This window comes from Ornithodoros turicata, chromosome 4 (genome assembly GCF_037126465.1).
Source record: "Ornithodoros turicata isolate Travis chromosome 4, ASM3712646v1, whole genome shotgun sequence".
NCBI classification, from domain to species: domain Eukaryota; kingdom Metazoa; phylum Arthropoda; class Arachnida; order Ixodida; family Argasidae; genus Ornithodoros; species Ornithodoros turicata.
Genome location: NC_088204.1, coordinates 1,109,840 through 1,124,510, shown reverse-complemented (window position 1 = coordinate 1,124,510; position 14,671 = coordinate 1,109,840). Strand labels below are relative to the sequence as shown.

General features: G+C 46.8%; 1 protein-coding gene across 4 annotated transcripts in view; it reads left to right on the top strand.

Moving 5' to 3' along the window:
• Positions 1-14,505, top strand: part of LOC135390605 (histone-lysine N-methyltransferase, H3 lysine-79 specific-like) — a 28,389-nt gene extending 13,884 nt beyond the window's left edge. The window contains exons 12-23 of one of the 4 annotated variants that reach the window (XM_064620362.1): positions 1,553-1,594; positions 3,278-3,551; positions 4,428-4,640; positions 4,902-5,197; positions 5,878-6,021; positions 6,130-6,294; positions 6,840-7,157; positions 7,394-7,923; positions 8,463-8,755; positions 10,758-11,115; positions 11,174-12,234; positions 12,340-14,505. In XM_064620362.1, coding sequence (XP_064476432.1) covers positions 1,553-1,594; positions 3,278-3,551; positions 4,428-4,640; positions 4,902-5,197; positions 5,878-6,021; positions 6,130-6,294; positions 6,840-7,157; positions 7,394-7,923; positions 8,463-8,755; positions 10,758-11,115; positions 11,174-12,234; positions 12,340-12,365 — 3,720 coding nt within the window. In that variant the 3' untranslated portion in view covers positions 12,366-14,505. Of the gene's footprint in view, positions 1-1,552; positions 1,595-3,277; positions 3,552-4,427; positions 4,641-4,901; positions 5,198-5,877; positions 6,022-6,105; positions 6,295-6,839; positions 7,158-7,393; positions 7,924-8,462; positions 8,756-10,505; positions 10,626-10,757; positions 11,116-11,173; positions 12,235-12,339 lie in introns of those variants that run through there. The other 3 variants (XM_064620361.1, XM_064620363.1, XM_064620364.1) reach the window with 3 other exon arrangements.
• The last annotated feature ends 166 nt before the right edge of the window (positions 14,506-14,671 follow it).

Here is a 14,671-nt window from a genome sequence, read left to right as displayed (position 1 = left end):
AGCAAGTTTCAATAGCTGGAAGTGGCACTACGCTCTCTGGGATTTCCTCATGTTGTCTATTGGGAGAGTATTGAGAGGGCTCAGGCTATTGAAGAGAGAAATTTTCTGAGATTGCAGCTCCACTGCTTTACGGTACCTGTTAAATCGGATGAATCTCTTTCTTATTCTGTTGTCAGAATGTACTGTATTGCTCTCCTGAACCAGATGCCAACTGTAGGAACTATGCACTAGCAGCCTTGTCATTAAAAATGACTTCTAGTACATACACCCAACTTGAAGCGTAAGACAGCGGATCATGATTGCAGTAGAACCCTCCTTCGGGATTCATGTCTGGTCGTTGCAGAGTGCACATTTTTTTTTAAATCTCTCATTTAGGAGTCCTTACGAGCGTAATTACATTTTGTAGCTAGAAAAGTTTATTAAAAAACGGAACCTGCAAGTGATCAGCATTGGATAATTGGACCCAAGCCAACATGCCCGCTGCACCGTGCACCGTAGCAGAAACGGAGCGGATATCGCATTTGAACTGCACCATAATAGCCACGTTTGTGTCACATCTGTGCAGCCACACAAAAATGGGGGTGAGGAATCTTGAATTATAAGCCGCCAAATAACCAACTTTCACCAACTACCCCATCTCCATACCTTGGGGGTGAGGAGTTTTTTTTTAATGTGATCTTCGGCCAACTGAGAATTGGCATCTTCCACAAATGCTATTAGATACTGTGTGCCGGGATTTCTTGCGAGATGAGCACTCTGCTGAGAGAAGTGTTCTGCGTCCATCACTCATGATCATAGTTGTCTCACGACGTGTAGCCATCAATAATCAGCCTTGTTTGTTTTAGCCATTAGTAAGAGAATAATAATGATGAAGGTGTAGAAATCCTGTTTTATTTTTATTTTTGCAATTTATGTACTGGCTAATAACTAATTACAGTCAAATCTCACTACAACGAAACAAGACACAATTGAATGAAATAATTGACACAATGAAATAATTGACATTTCTCATCAGGCTGCCATAGGGGACAAGGCACGGGGTACAACCGCAGAATTCTTTTCTTTTTTTTTTTTAGAAGAATTTTGTTTTTTATTGTTTATTGTGCCTGCCTCTCGAAATTTCATTAATTCGGGTACAATGAAGGAAATCGTAATCCCTGTGGATTTCATTAATCGAGGTTTGACTGTATTGCTTTATTTATTTATTCATTTATTTTTATTGGTAAAGAATCCCCAGGCAAGGCTGCTAGGTAAGATGTTGTGCCGTGGTAGTGTTAGTGAAAATGGTTAAAACTAGTTCGTGTCGACATCTGAAATATTCTTTCGAGACAGTCAATTTTTTGTTTGCACTCTGCTGTAGCCTTTCTGTCTCGAATTTGAGCATTTTGTGGAACTCTCTAATTCTCTTCCTGTTGTTTGCTTTTACACTGACCTTCCAGCAGAAATGGAATCTCAGCTGGATGGGCTGTACTGCATTCATGTGTGCTGAAATTATTATTTTTTTGTCCTCAATTTGTTGTGGATGCCACTAAAGCTTTCATTAATTTTTCAGCTTGAGCAGTATTTTCAGCGACTCAAGAATCCTAAGCAGAGGGTGAGATTCTCCCTTAACCTATATATATTCTCTCTTCCAGCTAGAAAAAAACAGAAAAAAAAGCCACACAAAAAAGCTAAAGACGATGTTGCTTGTATCAGTGCTGTAATATTGCTGTGATCGAGCGAATCTGTGTTCAACCATCAGGGACAGGTAGCGAGAAATGGCGAGATGGGCTTCAGAAGTGGATGACCTTTTCAAATGGGGAAAAAAAGTCTTTCCCAGTATGGATGTATGTGAAGGCAATTAATACTACCCACTTAGATGCGCAAAAATATCAAAATTTTGGATATGATAAATGCCAATTAAAAAATGAACGAAAAATATGGATGCTTTACTCAACGTTCGTCGATGCACGTTGATATTTGCGAGACAAATACGGGTAATATGGACATCAAATATTGGTATTGTTGCTTCCCGTACTAGCCGCACATTCCTAACCAGTAATAAAAGCATAGAGAGAGGAATATATGAATTGCTTAAACTGTACCATTTTTTCCCCCTTTTGCGAGGCCTCTATCCAGTGTGCCCATAGCGCTATTTCATGGCCCTATACCACTTCGAGCTTTGATCAAAGCAGACGTGCAATCACCATAGATGAGTGTGTGTGTGTGCAGTGGATGAGTGCCTGTCTCAAATGAATGCTTTCTCTTTGCCCTCCATGGTCAGAGTGTGGGGTTTGGAAAGGATGTCTAGTGCCTGCAAAAGTGCCTCGAAACGCCAGAGTGAAATTTTGCCTGTGGTTCTCGTTGCAAGTACTTTGGAAGTAGTCTGCACTCAGATTTAAGTACTGGAAATGACTTTGATTAGGTAGAACTTGCAATGTTTCTGCTCGTTTTACCCAGTCTGTCCCAACGCGTGGGTACTGTCGCCACTTATTTGGTTACGACAAAAAAATTTGAACGCATTCAACATTGACATAGTGTAACATGAGCCCAGATATTTAGTTTTTTTTTAAAGAGGTGCATTCCGAAGTGTCGGTCACCCGAGAGTTTTTTTTGTGCTCCCACGTCGAACCACCGGGCATTATGGTTGCTTTGACCCATGGCCAGTTGGGCCCAAGGTGCTGCGATGTCTAACATCATGGTAACATGCGCTCATGAAAGAGGCAAGCAAACTTGCTACCTTTTTCCTACGGTCCAATAAGTGCGGCAGGGACCACAGTTTAGAAACTGAGTTCAGTCTGCTTCTAACATCCTTAATAAATGCAGAATACTTGCGTTATCTTGACTAGAGTTAATTTGGGCGCGTTTAAAGTATATCATTCCTGCGGATAAAATGTAGTTAATTTGAATACTGAAGACTATTGCTGCCACTGGAACATGCATCCAGTGTAACAGAAAAGTTGATTCCCCGGCTGACACGAAGAGGGCACGAGACACGGCGAGGCAGAAACCAAGCACACTTCCCGAGGTCTTTCTTGTCTCGTTGGGGGCTTGGCAGCGGTACCGTTTGTGTGGGGTGCAGTGCCAAAAAGGGCATTTGAGCATGTTGGCACACTCGGAAGCATGCCCTCAGATGTCCGTTTTGGAGTGCAAACGGCAGCAGGGATTCTTCTTCCGATAGTTTGGCCAAATTTTGTGGTCCGTCGGGGTAGAGCTAACAATGGCGGCATAAAATTCGGTTGATACACGAAATCGGGAGCCAGTCTGACGCAGCCCCCTTTGCACGCCCCCTTTGCAGGAGGACGACTCGGCCAGCAATTCGTCTCGTAGCCGCAGCGTGCGTAGTCACGCTGGTAACGGCAACCACAGTAGCGGAGGCAGCTGTAACGGGAACGGCTCGCTCAGTCACGATTCCTCATCTAACGATTCTAAAGACGGGGACGACGCCCCCGTGCTGGGTCCCACAACACGCCGGGCCTGGTCTGATTGGTGCAACAACAAGGTGCCACCGTCCAAATCTGGTGGAGCCTCTAGTGGTGGTTGCAGCGGCCATGAGAGCAACGAGGAAAATGGTAAGGTGTCCGTGGGGTGGGGATACCCTGTATAGATTGCACTTTGAACTGTGTACAGCGTGTCCCAACTAGCATTTAAAGCTACTGTAAAGCAGTAGAGCTGCAGTCTCAGAAAATTTCTCTATTCGATAGTCTTGAGCCCGTCGTAGTCTTACGTCACAATTTTCGTCACAATTGCGCTATTTTTTTAGAAAACTAAAATTTAAAATTATGGTCAATACTGCGTCCGAGTGGCCACCAACTGGGCGTTGATCGTCAGATACGAAGGTAAAACTACATTACATGTGCATAACGTTGGGTCTAAAACAAAAGAAGTTGGCTATGTATTGGCTACATAGCTGTCAGGAGCAGCAAGTGAGTCTGAAACGTAGATCACTGTTGCTAGACAAATTGGTGATTATTTCCCGCCATTTTAAAGAAAATTTTACTAGCAAATTAAAAATATTTAGCATTCTCTGTCATAGGTATAACTTGTCCGAGCAACAAGCTGACAAAGTTTGTCTGTGCTGCTTTACGGTACCTGTAGGAGAGACACGAATGTGATCACCAGGATTTTTTCGTTGTTCCAGCTAATTACAACTTTTAAAAATATTGGTGCGAGTTTGGGAGTTGCCTTTAGGCTGATTTCTCCAGACACTCTATACAGCTGTGCCTCACTCAGCTGGGCTCCAGCGAGATGCTTTTTTGCCTAAAAATAGATATAGCCAAATGACATGCCATGTACCATGCAATTGCAGCGCACGTTGTCAGTATCTATACGCAGACCATTGTGACGGACTCGATATAGGAGGAGACCTAGGCGACAGATATTTCTTTGGTGGTGGTTTGGAAACTTTCCCAAGACTCCCGCGGTGGTAACGTTGCCATTCCCTACAGAGCCAGTGAAGCGCCGACCCAAGGCACCGAGACGCACAGCACGACGACCGAAGCAGAGGATACCGGATAACTTTTCGGCCCCCGACCCTCGCAGGGGTCCAGGACGACCCAAGAAGTCTCCAGTACGCCACAACAAGGGGCGCAAGCCCATCAAACCCATCAACGGCCTCGATTTACTGCATGCCCAGACTGTTCTCAGCACCTCAAGTGCGAGTAAGTGGGAAGCTTTTGTGCTTCTAAAAGTGCACACATGGGACACTACACAAAGGAACACTATCGACAAATGTTTAATTTACGTATCACTTACATCTTTTTATGAGCTCCGAGAAAGGCTCGTTCTTTACCGAGTAAGTCTTGTATCGGGAAACGTTTGTTTAAAGTATGCCTTTCTGTATGTGTGCGTGCACTTTTAGAACCACGATCCATCACCAACGGGCAAAGTGTTTCAAAGTAACGAAGCTCTAATTTTTTCAGCTGCAGCCTTACATACAGAACCTGCACCAGGCTGCGTCGACCAAAAGTTGGGTGGATTGGCTGCTGAAGAAGGCGTGCCATCCATCGACATGGCAGTGGTGAAGACTGAGCCCCGTCCCCTGGTTGAGAATGAAGGGGCAGAGCTTCCGGCACCCCCTCCTCCGCCCCCATTGCCCGAGCCCCCAGAACTGAAGGCCCTCCTGAACGAGTTCCGAGCGCAGTACATGGCGCTGCTCAACCACATGCGCACTGAACGCTACAAGGATCAAATCAGAGAGCAGATTGCGCGAGAGAAGGTTAGTATGCGACTCTATAGTTTAGGTGGGTAATACAGTTTGGGAAACACTGCATTAGGGGCATTCGGTTGTCTGTGCACGGACTGGACTGTTGTGACTGGAGCACTGGGGTGCAATTGAGGTGATTGGAGTAGGCGCTGACGGTGAAGGTCATGCTCCCCCGCTTGCACGAAACTGTTTGAGGGAAATACTCATCTAGTTTTTCACATAATGCACACCGGGTGCACTAATGCTTGAGTGAAAAACCGAGTATTTTCTCAAACAGTTTCATGCAAGCGGGCCCAGAGGCGCGGTTCAGGTTAAGGCTCATTTGTGTAGCAATATTTGGCGATGGATATTTCGATGTTTCAGGATTAATTTTTTTTCTTTTTTATTTTGACTTTCAACGAGGATTTCTCCCATTCCGCATTCTTACTTTGGCAGAAAGCCCCTAATCATGGAGTTAATTAATGAATTTTAGGTAATTAGTCATCTAGTACATACTCTCTTGGAGGGGATGTCTTGCCTAGCCGTACAACTCAACTGCGAAAACGGTTCCTATGCTGTTCTCATAGCTTTTTTTTTTAAAGCCTGGTGCAATTAAAAAAACAACGCACTATATCAGGAGGCACATGGTACCTTGTTATTGCGAGTGGCAGTACATAGGACATGCATTAGCTTTAGCCAAGCTCATCTTTCAGGAGCGTAATGAACGGCTTGTGATGAAAGCAGCCCAGCTGGAGAAGCAAATCAAGCTGTTGATTGATGACAGTGTCGTTCTGCTCAAAGCACGCCTCAGCGAATTGGATGTTCAAGAGGCAACTCCCTCCGATCTTCTGACAAAGGTAAACACTCGTTTATACTACCTTGTGTTTTGTGATGTGGTTTTGACGCCTTCCTGTTTATCTCCAACGGCTGTCATCACTCAGGTGATGTCTCATCATTGCATGCAGGCAAAAGAAATTGTGTTGCGCCATCGCGAGCTTCAGGCAAAAGCGGCAACACTGGAGCGCGAGGTGAACGACCTGGAAGAGCAGCAGCAACAGTTGCTTCAGCAGCAGCAGCAACAGAACTCCATGGAGAAGGGTCTTCACGCAGCCCTCAACGGGTTTGTCGAGGTACGCGTTTACCTCACTAACACATCTTTCCTTTTTTGGGCTTTTTGGTTCTTCTATAGGATGACTTCCATAGGGACAAGAGCGCTAACACCACGAGCACGAGACAAAGGTATTCCCCCTCTCTGTCAGTCAAGACACACTTTGAGAGCTAACATAGAAAAGTTCACAAAGAAGACTCTCAAATACATCCTTTTTTTTTTCCCCGTATTGTATTCAACGCGGGCGCAGTTCACGCGCAAAAAAAAAAGTGTTGAGCAGCTGACACCCCCCTACGAGTGACCTCTTTTGAGGATCTCTTCATGGCTCCTTTAAAGGGAGATATGGGAAATGCCTGTGTGGCCGGCAGCAGCGAGCTATTTGGCCCCCCTGGCTCTGCGAGTGTCATTGACTGACAGGGAGAGGGTCCACCTTCTGCACAATTAAAAAGGAATGTCGCGTGCCCAGAAATAAACTGTTGACAGTAACCGCTCTGTGTGGTGTGAGCGCTCTTAGCCCCGTGGAAGTGGCAATCTCTTCCCCGTAACACTCCCTGTTGGCTCCGACAGGGCCTGGACCCATCGCGGCTCACACACGAGCACATCCTGCGCGAGATCACGTCGACGCTTTCCCAACGTCGGAAGCTCCACTCCAAAGTTCACAAGTTGGAAGGGGAAGTGCACGCCCTGGAACGTACCCTAGTCACCACACCACCAGGCAACTCCCGGACCTGTCGTACCCCACCAGGGGGTGCACCGGAGCCGCCTTCTCTCCTACCAGCATTCCCAACTCCTCCACGGGATGGGTGCTGGGGTGAAAGAGGAATGACGCCTCCGAGGCTGGCTAGCAGCCATCAATGCATCTGCTGGCCTAAGGCATCATTGCAGGTGAATCTTCCCAAAGATCTGCCTTACATTTCTGACAAGCTTCGGTTATGTTACACGATGGCTACCATGGCTACCACAGCACTTGCACAGGCCAGGGCTGGGAAGGGCTTTGTGAGCCAGGGTTGAATTTGGTGTTTGATCCAGTCTGATAAATTTAGGCCTATACAGTACTCTGGCTCCAGCATTGCACTGATGTCTCATTGTTGCGGATGAATGAATGAATTACTCTACTGCAGGCTGAGAAAGAAACAGCAGTGGTGCCGCCAACATTTCAGAACAACGTTCCTCCACAACTGACACCTCCGGAGGACCCCAAACCAGTCGAAGAAGATATCAAACCCGTGATAAGCAACGACGCCGTACTAATGTCCTCGCAGCAACCACCTAAGGTTGAGCCTGAAGCGGTCGCCGTACCACCGAGCACGACCTTGAGCACCACGGCCGAGTCCAACTGCTTCTCGATGGTGTACTCGCCAATCAGTCCAGGACGAACTCCTCCGAGGAATGACGTAGCTGCGATTTCTCCGGCAGCACCCAGGGAAGGAGGCCCCGCGTCGTTTCCAACATTGGACTCTCCGTCTGTGGGTGTGGTAGCGCCGGAGCAAAGTGGAGTAAAAGAGGACCAGACAACGAGTTTGTGCCAACCGGCAGAAGAGAAGGAAGGCAAGGGTTCGCGCTCAAAGAGCTCGCCGTCCAAGTCGAAGCACAGGAAGTCGCCCAGGAAGAGGGAAGCATCGCCTGCTGAGGCTTTGCCGTCCAAGACTGGGTGGGTATTCTCCCCGTTTTGGTGTATGGACACGGTTCCCGCTAGCCCTTGAATACCCTGATTGAATACCCTTATCCTTAGAGCCTGAAGTTTTCGAGAAATATTTTTTTTTTTCTAAATTCGGGGGGTAAAAATCTGGTAAATAAACGTGCGCTCTAAATTTGGGTGGAAAAATGTCCAGTATGCTAGATTCGGGGAGAAATTGGGCTCAGTTACTCGAACTAACTGTACTGGCTTGGTACAAACTGTGATGTAACTGCATTTGGTGCCAAACAAGTGTGTTAGTGCATTCCTACAGACATCCCAGTGAGGGGAGTTTGCCGGGTAAAAATCGGGTTTCACCCTAAAGAGTCGACCTTCGATTCGGAGCGCAAATTCGGGGAAGAATTGGGTAAAACCCTAAAACTTTAGGCCCTACTTATTCTTGCAGAACTGCGTTAGTGCAGATTTTTTTTTTTTTTTTTTTCGGAGTCAGAACTCTAGTTTGGAAACCACAGGTGGCTTACCCAAGGGGATGGTTTTTATTCTTTTCTTTTTAGCAAAGTGGAGTACCAAGTACCAAAAAAGAAAGGCGCTGATATGCCAGAGCCAAAGCCCTCCAATGGTCTAATCCTAAACCTGGGCAGTTTGCTGGCGTCGCGCGGCGGGGGTAGCGGCTACAGCCCCAAGCGTTCCGAGGACAGGGCGGCGCGCAAGCTACGCCGCAAGCACGGAGGATCCCCGACTGTAACGCGCGATGCACCTCCACCTCAGCAGCAGCCAGCGGCACCGGCAAAAGGAGACAAGACCCTCTGCATCCGCATGAAGTCCGACACGGGCGCCAGCGTTGAAGGTAAGCGTGCCGCAATTATATAGACCTCGCTGCTGACACAAATCAGTCGTGGTTAGGTAATTGAACCCGTGGGAGCAATAAGGGGATGAGTTGAGAAATCCCCAAAACGAGAAAACGTCGAGCGAATATTTGGTATAAAGTAGTTGCAGCTGGGTTTCCTCGAATAACGCAAATGCAGAATGTGCGCCATATTATGTATGTGTCTACTCTACATCAGCGTTGCGGAATGGGGTCTCCCATTCCGTTCCAATTCCATTCTGAGGAATGGCGATAATTCCGTTCCTTTCAATTCCTCGCAATGAAAAGGTACGGTCAGTTCCCACTCCTGGAGTGGCTTGGCAACCCAAATTCCGTTCCGTCAATTCCCTGAATAAAAGAAAAGGACCGGTAACCATACTGGCAAGTCCAGCAGCGCTAGAGGAGATTGACGTTACCGAGCACGGAAAAAGCGCAAAGACGAGGTTATTTCACCGTTGACCGCGTGCAGGTGCGGTGCAAAGGGTGCGAGGGCAAGAAACCAGTACATTGAAATCAAAACTGCCACCGGGGCACCCAGACCATTCCAACTCCGCAACCCTGCTCTACACGCATGTCCTGTTAGCATTGTTGGGGGTATACAAAACTGAACAAAATCCAGGGACATAACTTACCCCCCCTTTTGCGATACAACGCAGGGTTTATTGTGCAGGAAAAAACAATTCTCACGAGTCAGATCTTGGTGGCTGAAGTACGGTGATGCCAGGTAGGATGAAGTGACCCGTGTGAAGTGGAGCAGCCATGATGGGTGCTAAACGAGCACGCTCGAAAATGATGTCCTAAAATGACCAGCACAATGCGACTTATTAGTGCTCATAGTGCAGGCGTTTTTTTCCGATTACAATGGTCAGCAGCACTGCTGACACGGTCACGTGAGGTAGGAAGAATATGTTTTTCGAGTGGAAGACTAAGTCCATTTCCGCATCGTAGCGAAATTTAAAATTTTATGCTACACCACTTGTATACACGTGTAGAAAAGGGGCTTGATCTGGCTGTCCATCCCATTGACAGACATGCATTTCCCATTTCTTTCCCTCCTGCGGAGGGTCAACAAATAGCGATACAGTCCTAAATTTCCTTTGCCAGGTACATTGTGGTACGTAGACGTCATCGCGACAAAAATACTCAAAAGGGGGTATAAAAGTCGACTTATCCCCTTATTGCATCCGCGGGTTCAATCAGCCTGCAAGGATAGTGACAGAGTTACACTTACTGTTTTTGAAATGTAGCAGCTACAGTTACCGCACTAAAGTAACTTAGTTACCTTACACTTACATTCTATGGGAAAAAAAAAAAGCTGAATAAATGTAACTCTCAACAACTTTTGTCTTAGCACTTGTACTGTCCTAGCACAGTTCTACCGTGTTATATATGAAGGATTTCCCACGGGCCTTGACAGCGCGGTAGGAGTTAGTCTTAAGACCATCCTGACTGCGTACGAGATGAATTGCTGGTCGGGAAAACACCACAAAACTCCACCAGGGAACTGACGCACGGAAAATGTTGCCATACCTGAGTAATGAGTAGTTGCTATAACAAATGTGGTAACTGGTTACTTTTGTAGGAAAATAACCCAAGACTGACACAAATACACCTACAGGCTGTCTGTATACTCTGCCTTGAAATCTATAGTCAATGGTCTATAGTGACTCTAAAGTCATTGTTAGAACATCTCAGAACTAGTTCAAAGCACAATCATTTCTCTTCTCCTCAGGCACCCTGAACATGCAAGGCGCATATTTTCTCACGCCAGCGGTGAAAAACATGCACATGTGAATGTTGCACGCACAAGTACTGCTCGAGTCATGTTTACCTAAAGCCAGTGTTTTACTGATGGTGTACCATTTCTTTCCCTCTCCTTTCCTCGGTGGTTGCTTTTTTCTTCACCTCTCCTTCACCCCAACCTTTTTCCTCGTAAACCTCCCTTTACCACCCCCTTCTTGTCCACTCGGGGTGACGCCTTCAGAGAAATTCACTATCCGTGCCGAGTCCCTCTCGCGGAAACCCGAAGGAAGCAGTTCATCGCACGGACGGCACCACTGGCAGGCGCGAGTGAGTAGTGGCTTTGAGAAGCTGGTGGCACTGGCATCTCACCAGGTGGAGCCACCTAAGGAGGAAGCACCTCCCCCATCGTCATCGTCATCCACCTCCTCTTCATCTTATTACGACGTGCCTCCTCAGCAGAAGAAATGGGTTGTGGACCGTGTGCATCGTAAGGATCGGGGAGAGAGCGGAACTCAACTGGAGAGTCTGTCGATTAAGATAAAAGCGGTCAACACAGGAGCACCCTCACCAGCGCGCAAACGGCACCGCAGTCCTTCCTAGTAAGTTGTTGAAAGACATACCTTTGCTCCATCCATTCTCATAACAACTTAATTGCAGCTCGTTGAAGAAGAGCAGCACAGGACGATCCCCTACCCCTCGCCGTAAGGGACCTCGCACTCCCCCAGACACCCCGCCACGGACCCCATCTGCGTCACCCGAGCGACCTGCAACGCCGCATACACCCCTATCACCCTTGCACGGTGACCCCCACAGCCCCATCAGCAGCGTAGACAGCCCCTTCAGTCGAAGAAGCCCAAGTCGCTCCGTAAGCCCCGTTCCTAGCCTCAGCAGTCCATCGGAGGAAGGAGGCATAATGGCCGAACGGGACGCACACTGTGCTGAGGGACCCTCCAGAACGGACAACACCATTTATAACAAACTGGGTCCAGGACTGAAGGATGTCTCAACAAAATACAATGGCCATCAGCAGATGGGGAATCGTGTGCCACTCACGACGGTCAAGACAGAAGATGCGCCAACCAATTATCCGTGCCCATCAGCTTCTTACACTTCGAAGGACGCTCACCACGCGGGCTTTGCAGCTGTTATGCCTTCTACATCTGCAGCAATGATGACGACATCATCGGGCAGCCTCCCTCCCCCTCCTCTACCTCCTCCAATGCCGCCTCTTCCTCAGCTTTCCGCAGCGCCCCACCTTCCCCCGCACCCACCTCCACCCCCACCTCCATCTCCTTCCCCTCACCACATGCCACCGCCCCTAGTTGCAAACTGTTCCGTTCCACCTCCCAACTTCAACATGCCGCCCCCACCGACGGCGGCCGTCCCTCCTCCGGCATTCAACCAGCTCCTCCTGCCAGATGTATCGCTTCCGCCCCCTTCCTTAGCTCCTCCTCCTCCTCCTACTCCCATTGCTCCCAGAGGCTTTGGCGTGCACCCACCAGCTCTGCAGGCTCCTCCTCCGCTCCCAGGGATGTGCCACCCACCTCCTCATCATGGGAACGGAGGGTACGGCGCAGGAGCGGCTAAGGTTGCGCACCCACCTCCGGTGCTTCCCCCACATCCACCAATGAACTCTTACGGGAATCCCTTTCCTAACAACATGGAGAGTCAGCGACATTTTGCTCATCCTGCAATGAACCACAAGATGCCACATTCTGGTGAGTCCATTTTTCTCGCAGTTCCCATTCCCATTGAGGAGACGACATTTCAGTGTTATCTCGAGACGAGAACCCTCCCCCCCCTGACACCACCCTTTGTTTCAGTTCACAACCAACACTTCATGACTTGACCCTGGCAAAGGGCATCGCATGCACAAGTGTAACACTGCCAGAGCTCTCGTCAAACATGCGCCGCCCTCTTGGCTGGGCTCAAGAGCAGAGTTCATGTCTCCTGGAAGTACTAACGTTCAATGGCATTTACATTAACGCAGCATAAAATTTAGTTGCAGACGCATCTCGGAACGACATTTGCATAAAAGCGGGGCTGTGTGTGAGACGGGAGCCCTCATTGCTAGATAAGTTTGTTAGAGAACGTACACTGCCAGCCTATCCTAAAGAAGTATGTTTGCTAGTCACAATGCCAAGAAGCGATTTGCTGGGTGCGAGAATTTCAGCAGAACTGAACCCATCAATTGTTGTTGCCAATTGTATCTGAAGAAAAAAAAAAAGGGAGTCAATTGATGATGCCTCCGCAAGTTTTCTTTACTTTTGTGTGGGCACAATGCTTTACTACTGTTCATTATACACTTTTTGTGCATTCTTTTAATCATCACTGCCACTCGGGGGATGAGCATCACGAATGTGACAAGTAACATGTATCTTGATTGTACAAAGCTTAGGGGATTGTTTTTTGTTTTTTTTTTTCTTCTTCTTCTTTTCTGGTGTAGTTGTATTGTTGAGTTGTTTGTTGAACCCCTTTACTACTTCCTCAGTGAGTTTGCACGATATCTCAGGTTTTTACACCATCGCCTGCGATGGGTACGTCTCTGCTGCTAATTTATTTTAATTTATTTAGCGGGACTGGTTGATCAGACACTATGGAATAGTTATTTATTGATGAGGCACTAAAAATGGGGAAAGAAAATGCAACAGGGCAAAGAGATATAACACTGCCATTTTTGTGTGTACATGGTTTTTTTTTTGTTTTGTTTTTTTTTTCCTTCTTAGGAATACATGTGAATGGTCAGAAGAACCTTTCTGTCAAAAAATTTCATTTGTTGAGCTCACCAGCAGTATTGTCGAACGTCACTGTACATTCGCCATTTTCACATCCGCATGGCGTTGCTTTTCGTAACGAAGACACTTTTTTATATACTGAAGACAAAGCACGTGTGTCCATATCCTTTAGATGTGTTAGCGCTGTGCTGTGCTAATTGCTTGCACTGCGGTTGTTGATGTGCTTCTTTCTTTCTTTCTTTCTGCAAACAGCAGATGGACCTCCATGTGTGTTTGTTGCGTGGGATATATTTATGAATGTGTTGCTTGTTCCATGTAAATTCGTGTTCTGACGGCGGCATAATATCGGTCACACCAAATTGAAATAATTGGTTGGTATACTTAAGCTTAAGCACGTTAGATTGGTCTTCAAATGCATTGATTGCATTGATGCTGCATAATGAAGACACTTATGTCCGCGTCAAGCTGCGTATTAACAAACTTTGAATGGATGTGACAGGATTGAAATTAGACTTGGGGACCTACCAAAAGCAACGATAATAGTTAACTTTATTAATGCCGATACCATTACTGGAATGGGTCCTTATTTTACGCCCCGTCAGGACGACGAATGACGTAGTCCTTCTCGGTTGTTTGGGCCGTGTGCTCAGCTTGTTGTGTTTGACAAATATCACATCTGTACATAACCACACGTCTCCTCATGTGCCACATAAGAGCACGTTTCTTTCAAAATTTTAACGTTTGTTGACAAGAGTGTGATGTTGTAGAAAGATTTAGACAAATAGGAAAAGGATGTATTACTCTTTGTGAGAAGCGGGTTTTATAATGGGAACAATGTCAATTATGGGTTGCACAAAGGGCATTTTGTTATTGGGCATAACTAGAAAGGTTTTACAAAGTCCTTTTCTGTAATAATCACCCTTTCGAGTTGTTTGTGGTGTGATGCCCTCCTTTGATAGACCATTTCTAACCACTTCTTTTTTTTTTCTAGCACTTTTTAGCAGAAATTTAGCCGAAGTAAAAGACTTTTTTTCTTTCTTTCATCCTAGGTGTAATGCTCGGTATCGTGGAGTAGAAATTTTTGAGCCCGAAAAGTGGTGTCTTTTACTTTATGCGGGAAAATGACAAGTGTGCATTTGTAAGGTATGCACTTTACTTCGTTACATGGTACTTCATTACATTGACATCTCCAAATCCTCAATTATTTCCAGGTGTAGCTCTGAAATAATTAAACTATTTTTAATGAACACCATACCAGGGTCTCCTTGTTTCATTTATTGCCGCTGTTGAACTTTCACCTTCAAGCGCGTATTGTCTTCCAGCTACGGAACTGTTACTCTCATGAAATATAGCATAGTACATGGCATCTTTTTCTCTGGTGGAAACAGATTTTTACGAGCCACAGGACTTCACTATCGAG